Genomic DNA, 7,369 nt, shown 5'->3' with positions numbered 1-7,369 from the left:
TGAAGTAAACCTAACAGTTATTTTTTATTTTTATTGTTGTACAATTGCAGTAAGACCCAGATATATTCAAGTTGTACCTTCAGTGCCATCATAAAGGTTGAAAAACCTGATCTTTGAGATGATAAATTCTTAAATCTGTACTGTACCTCCTGTGGCATCAGCAGCTACTGTGTAGCAAATGTTCCTTGGTTAAAAAATACATCAGTTCAGAAAAGCTGACGTGGAAAAAACCTGCATCAAAATGGGTTCCATGGCAACTATTGGACAGTAAATGTGTATACAAAAAGAGTGCAATATTCTCAAAGTACTTCACGTCAATAAAACGATGAACCTGGTGAGTTTAAGAAAGTGCAATGGCATGAGCTTCATTCTTTCCATCACTGAGCTCAACTGAAGGCAGACTAATGCAAAGAGCGCCACACAACAGATCATGAGAGAACAACCCACATCTTTAAAGAACATTTAAGATTAGTGTTTCCTTAGCATTCATGTGTCATAAAACAAAAATGAGAAGTGTGTCGAACTGAGTGGAAGACTTTAAAGAGGCCTGTGAGCAGATAGGCTCTTCTGCACCTCTGAGGATTAAGTCTATGTTTATGTGACTATTTTGTAATAAACAGGCGTGTGCATGTTTTACTAACTGGATTTACTTTTCAGGGATCAATGCTGAAAGGCAAAAAAATTGGTGGGTATTTGATTTGTTTGAAAATACACAGGATGCATTTGAAATACTGTACGAGCCATTTCTTTTTAATGGTGAAAAATTGGTCAAAAATATCTGGAAAAAACTGATTGGTTTTCTTTTTTATAATAGAATATTAAAACAATAACATCACCAGCAAAAAGAAACTATTTAATAAGGTGTTTTCTCGTATTTTGACACCGGAAGATCCTTTACCAAAATAAAGCTAGAAGCACTCAGAGAGCACGAACCTCCTCCAAGGCCTTAGGGTCATTACAAACTGTAGGATCTGGATCATGAGCCAAATCATCACCAAAATTTAATCACTTTTGTTACAACCACAACACTTTCTAAAAATTTAATCCAAATCTGTTTGTTAGTTTTCAGGAAGTGTTGCTGACAGACAAATAGACTAACACTGCTGAGAACATACCCTCCTCGGTGGAGGTAATGACTCTGTCAGTGTCAGAGGAAACAACAAAACAAACAGGACAGACATGACTGATAAACAAACAACAAACCTCAGGACAATTTAAAGTTTACTTCTGATATCCACTCAGCAGCTACATAAAAGGCTATTCTGTGTCTGCTCCTACACTGAATACAGATTTATTAAAACACAATTTGTGATTCATGAAACATACTTTATTTGTAAAAGTAAAACGAGGAAGATGATTTCAATACTCCTTTGGCCTCTAGACCACCTTTAGTCTAGTTCAATAGTGTAAAAATATTGCAATAAATGTTTCACGGCTCACAAACTAGTTTATTTGTCTGATTTTAGGACAATCTAGTCCAGGTTTGAACAGTCTTAACTATGTGATTATTAAACTGGATCTGAGCTAAAGTGGTCAAAATGCCAAAAGAACACTGAAACATCTGTTTTGAACCTTTATGAGTGAAATATAGATTATGCAAATCACAACATGTGTTTTCATAAAACTGTTCAGTGTAGAATCATTTTGATCAAGTGTGATGAGTAAAAGTGTTTCAGGTTTTGTACCAGAGCTAATCTAAGGTGGCGCAAATGTCCAAAATTCTGTGAAATAGCCCAAGTTTTGGATCAGAGCCTTTCTGCATTCCTGTCGTTGACATACCTTTATGGTTTTGGGAAATGATGCACATCACTTCCTTCCATTAATCTCAGCTGATGTTTGTCTCTGAACAAATATGAAACGTTTTTCCCTCCGGCTCTGACAGAAACACTGACAGGCTTATTTTATTTTTTAACGGTTCTTTGTTGCACCTTCCTGATGACCTTCTGTGTCATATCACAAGCAAACAGGTCATTAATTTGTTTTGGTTTGCCACTGTTTTTTTTTTCTTTTAATATTCTAAACAGGAAATTCAAACCATTTTAAAATGTCTTCTCATCCTTTTTTGACCAAAAATTGAACAACTACTCTTTTCTTTTTTCTTTTTTCCAATACCCCATTCCTGATGAGAAAATCCAATTATTAAAACATGGATGGATGCAAACCCAAAGTGATTTATTTAAAGCCACCCAGAGCGTTTACTACTGGTTTCAAGTGGAAACACATCATAACAGGTTTGTTCAACCAATGGGTTGTGTTCTGTGTATTAGTCCATCTTCTCAGTGATCCGTCCCATTCTGGTGCGCATGTTCCGCAAAAAGAAGAACGCCACAGTGGTGATGCCCATGACTACCTCAGCCATCCAGAAGGCCATGTCCCAGCTGTGCTGCTTGGCAACAGTGCTGAAGGGAAGCCCTGCCATGAAAGCTCCCACTGTGACAAACAAAAAAGAAAGCTCTGTTAGTCACAAAACAGCAGAAACTCTAAAGGACAACTCTTCTTCTGAGGACATGTGGACCTGCTGCTCACCATTAGCCATCAACGCGACAACCGCATGAGAAGTTCCACAAAAATTGGAGGGAGCACATTCGCTTGCTATCACTCCAAACAAGGCAATTGGTCCGTAGGAAGAAAATCCAAACATGGCACCAAGGAACAGGATCCAGATCTGCTAACAACAATAAAAAGTGGATTTTAAAAGGATTTAGGATGTGCTGCGAACATGATTACTCAAATGCTTCTGTGTGTACCTCTTGCTCTGACACATGAAGAAGAACAGACACTGGATGAAGAACTTGGACCCAAAGAGGAGCCTAATGAGCAAATAGAGAGGAACACTTACTGTATTTTCAGGAACGCAACAAATAACTTCAAACATTTCACACAATAACGACAGGTGATGTCAATAAAGGCCTGGCATTCTTTGAAGAAACTGCATCTTGCCCACCACCTTTCAGTCCAGCATTAGAAACTAAGATCATCTTATGATGAGAAGAAAACCTAGTCAGTGACATTATGCTTTATCTCATGTAATTTTATGAGATCTCACATGATCTGTTAGTGCTTGGAGTACATGTTGAGGATGATTCTCAGTAACTACTACATACACTGAAACTTTAGCTCCATATCAGTAAAACTGACTGAGTTAGTCATTTTGGTTTCAGCTAAGGTCGATTAGCTGTGGTGGTCATCGTGAATTGGGTTAATCAGTTGTAGATGTACAACCAGTGAGACTTTAACTCAACCCTGTCTGGTGGTTCATGATATTTTGCTGACAGATAGATTATTCTGAGTATGGGTTGAGAATAATGCACAGCTATTATCAATATAATATTTGCTAACAGACAAACAGAGTTGACTGTGCTAGTTAGTGGTATAGTTTTAGACATAAATCTTACATGATCAATTAGTGCTTAGAGTGTGTGTTGGGGATGACTCTCACTTACAAACACACTAAAGTTTAGCCCAACATCTGTAAAACTACCTGAGTTTTAGCAATCTTTGTGTGAGGATTCCAGTTCTCGGAGTCCGGTCCACTGTAGTCCCTCACTGGAAGGTCCGGAGTACCAGAGATCTCCACTTGAAGACCCTGACTCAGTTGAGTGGATAACAGCGGGGAGAGGACATGTGGGTCAGAGAAACGTCTCCTCTCAGGATTACAGAAGAACCTGTGAGGATTCCGGTTCTTGGGATCCGGTTCGGGTTTTGTTTCTTTTGTGGGTTTTCATGTCTTGTGTTAGGGTTCCGGTTCTTTGGATCCGGTTCGGGTTTTTGTTGTTTCTTTTGTGGGTTGTTCATGTCTTGGTTTTTGGTTCACCTGTTTTTGATTCTGTGATTATGTTTGTAAAGTATTTAAGGGCATTTAGGTTTCAGTTAGTCGTGGGGTTCTCATATGTCTATTTGAGGTCCTTGTTTGTTGAGCATCGGGACTTTGTCTTTTGGTAGTTTTTTCAGGGCACTATGTTTTTGGAGTCTGGATGTGGCTATGTTTTTGTTAATCAAAAGAACTTTTGATTAAAGAGATTTTATCCTCACCTGCTGCCTACTGGTCCTCATCTCGCCTTGGAGCCGTAGGTGCGTCTTAGCACCCAGGTTTGTGACACTTTGTGTTTGCTAAGGTAGCCATCTTGAATGTGATTGACTCCAAAAGTTAATCAGGTGTAGATGTTCATCCAGTGATCAGTTCAGAGTGTTTCTGTCCACTGATTCATGAGATATTTTGCTAATGCTACAGACAAACGACTGTGTACACACACAGGCTCAGGCTAAAACCTTATCACTGCCCTTCTGCCTACAGCACGGGGCGATATTTACCTTTGGTATTTCAGGTGTGACAGTCACTCTGAACAGGTACATGGACACATACATGCCAGCCATCATGAGAAGGAGCAGGCCATGACGAGGACTGCCGTGGGTCCTCAGGCCTTGCTGCAGTGAAGCAAAGAGAGGACTTTTATTTCACCCTGAAATGAAAAAAAGTAAACTCCAGCCACTTTTGTTACTTACCCGAGCTACAGCTCTGTCTGAGATGAAACCTGCTGCGAGGCTGCCGACAAAACCTCCCACCTCCAAGGCACTCATGTATGTACTGCCTGTTGGCAAGATGGCTCATGTTAGCTCCCACCGAAACTCAGAGTGGGAGAAAGCAAATAAACCCGAGAAAGGCTGAGTGCTGAATGGGTTTACTGAAATATGCTTAAGAAGCTGAAACTGAGTTGGTAAAGCTAAAAGGAGTAAAACGTTAGCTAGAAACTAAACATAGCAAAAGGTTAACTAAAAACTAAAAGTACCGTAGCATAAAGCTAGCTAAAAGTATCACAATAGCTAAAAATAGTAAATGGCTGGCTAAAAGCTAAAAAAGAAGAATATTAGCTAAAAGATGCAGAATGATAGCTAAAAGAAGCAATTTTAGTTTAATGGGGAAAATATTTGTAAATAGGGTTAAATATTTGGAAAAGTATAAAAGTTAGAAAAATTCATGTCACAGCACCCATCTCCCGAATGAGCTAAAAGTTTCCATATATGAATGGCTAAAATAGCACAAAGTATGCAGAAGTAGTACAATTGCAAAAAACAAGAAAACAATAGTGTGAAAGCTGAATCAGCAATCACACATAAAGCCCACCCATTAGAGCCGTTTGGCCTTTCTCTTGCATGAGGAACAGCTGTCCCCAGTCAGTAGCTGCCGTCTTCACCCCGAACACGACCAAGTAACCCAGAGACAGCACCCACAGAAAGGGGGAGAGGAGGAAGTCACTCAGGGTGCTCTCACTGTTGCCTGGTGGGAACAGACAAGAGGTCAGCCATGTACACAGCTTATTGAGAACCTGCTACAGCCAAGTCCTATCTGAACGGGTAATACTATTATTTTTTTTAAAACACTCATGATTTTGCTCACCTCCCTTTGCCCCCTTTTTGGCTGCTGCCTCGATGCTGGGAAGGCCCACATCTTTCGGCTCGTTCTTCACAAACACCAGACAGACTAATGAGAAGGCGGCACAGAAAATCCCTGACATAGTCAGGATCGTCCTCCAGTCGTAGTACTGTAGGAGCACTGTAACCAAAATGGGACCCAGACTTCCAGCCAGGTTCATGCTGCAGCATAGCACAGACCACCACGTCCCAAACTGGGAGGGCTCGTACCACTGATGAGACACACAGGAGGTCAAAAAAGTTAGTATTTCTACAAACCTCACAAATCACAAATAAAGAACGTCTGCAGTTACTTAGCAAAGTTCACAAACTCCATATGAACAGGGCATATTACACCAACTCATTTACTTAAATATAAAGGAAATATGCAAAAGAAGTGTTTGAAAATTAAATCCACCCTTGTTATTTCAATGGGAAATGAGAGGGTAAATAGCTGAACTGCCCTTTAAATACACAGATCAGCAAGGAGCAAAGTCATGTTAATTTAATGCCAGCGACACATTTTGAAAAGTTGTAAAACTTCATTAAAACTTCCTCTCCAATGCACTCTGGTCTTTCGTCTGCCGAATTTGTAGCAAAGATTGTATTCAAGACTTCGCAGACAAATGTTTTGCAAAGTGAAACTTGCTTCAAGTAGAATTTTTGCTTTCAGACCTTTTTTTGTTTTTGTTTTTCTTATGAATCAAATATTGATAAAACTGAGTCAGGTGTGACATGGTAGATTTAAAAAGTCCTAGGTGTCCTTTGGTTATCTGGCTAATTAACCCTGTAAATTTTGTCACAACAGTTGCTATCAACTTAAATGTTCTTCAGAAATGTGTACATAAGGGCTCAGCAATAACTGATCACAGATGTCAAAACATATTTTTTTCAGGAAGGCTAAAAATGATTGAAGCTTTTAAAAATGTCACTTAACATTACAGTAACATTAAAAGAAAAACTGACTGTGACTATTAGACCTTTTATAGAAGGTGTGTGCCTTTCCAAGTCATGGACTGAATCTGCCACATGTGGACTCCAGACAAGTTGTAGAAACATTTGAAAGATGATCAGTGGAAACAGGATCCACCTGAGGTCAGTTATTGAAAGGGCTGTGATGTGTATGTACATGTTAGATATATATCTCTGTGTGTGGGTATATATATATATGAATATATATATATATATATATATATATATATATATGGCGGAAAAGACGGTTAGAGGCTAAAATCAAGGTAATAACAAGGAGGGAAGTGAGCCAATTGTCAGAGATCCAAAGAGGTGCGATGAAAAGACCAGTACCCAAGAAGTACAACCAGATGCCCATGCTTGAAGCACTCGAAACTGCCAAACAAAGGCTCCAAGCCTTGGCCAGCCGCCTAAAGAGATACACAAGAGAGAATTAACCGGCTCTTCTCCACCCAACCAGCTAAAGTGTACTCTCAATGGCAGGGTAACAACAACAGAACAGACCCACCAAGGCTGGAAACCAAACAATACTGGAGAGGCATATGAGAAAGGGAAGCATTCCACAACAGTAATGCACAGTGGCTGATCTCCCTACGAGATGACCACAGAAACCTCCCTGAGCAAGCCCCGGTAACTATCACAATGGCAGACATTCAAGAACGAGTCTCAGGTATGAAAAACTGGACAGCACCAGGACCTGACATGATCCATGCCTACTGGCTGAAGAAACTCACTGCCCTCCACGAGCGACTGGCAGCTCAAATGAACCAGCTACTGAAAAATGGGACCCACTCTGAATGGTTAACTGAAGGGCGCACAATCCTGATCCAGAAGGATCCCTCAAAGGGTTCAGTCCCATCCAACTATCGGCCAATAACCTGTCTCTCTACAACATGGAAGCTCATGTTAGCAGCCAAAATAAGTAGGCACATGGAAAAATACATGAGCACAGCACAGAAGGGCATTGGCATAAATAGCAGAGGAGCCA

At 40.1% G+C, this 7,369-nt stretch overlaps 1 protein-coding gene across 6 annotated transcripts in view; it reads right to left on the bottom strand.

Moving 5' to 3' along the window:
* The window catches only part of slc37a4b (solute carrier family 37 member 4b), a 20,930-nt gene continuing 13,561 nt past the window's right edge, over nt 1-7,369 (bottom strand). For 3 of the 6 annotated variants that reach the window (XM_017431147.3, XM_017431146.3, XM_025009337.2), the window contains exons 4-11: nt 5,396-5,642; nt 5,123-5,275; nt 4,504-4,589; nt 4,312-4,425; nt 3,482-3,586; nt 2,748-2,810; nt 2,527-2,668; nt 1-2,430 (exon numbers count right to left, since the gene is read on the bottom strand). In XM_017431147.3, the coding sequence (XP_017286636.1) occupies nt 2,264-2,430; nt 2,527-2,668; nt 2,748-2,810; nt 3,482-3,586; nt 4,312-4,425; nt 4,504-4,589; nt 5,123-5,275; nt 5,396-5,642 (1,077 nt within the window). In that variant the 3' untranslated portion in view covers nt 1-2,263. The remainder of the gene's footprint in view (nt 2,431-2,526; nt 2,669-2,747; nt 2,811-3,481; nt 3,587-4,311; nt 4,426-4,503; nt 4,590-5,122; nt 5,276-5,395; nt 5,643-7,369) is intronic. The other 3 variants (XM_025009338.2, XM_025009339.2, XM_025009340.1) reach the window with 3 other exon arrangements.

Source organism: Kryptolebias marmoratus, linkage group LG13, assembly GCF_001649575.2.
Source record: "Kryptolebias marmoratus isolate JLee-2015 linkage group LG13, ASM164957v2, whole genome shotgun sequence".
Taxonomy (NCBI): domain Eukaryota; kingdom Metazoa; phylum Chordata; class Actinopteri; order Cyprinodontiformes; family Rivulidae; genus Kryptolebias; species Kryptolebias marmoratus.
The sequence above is the reverse complement of the archived record's forward strand: the minus strand, read 5'-3'. Positions and strand labels throughout refer to the sequence as shown.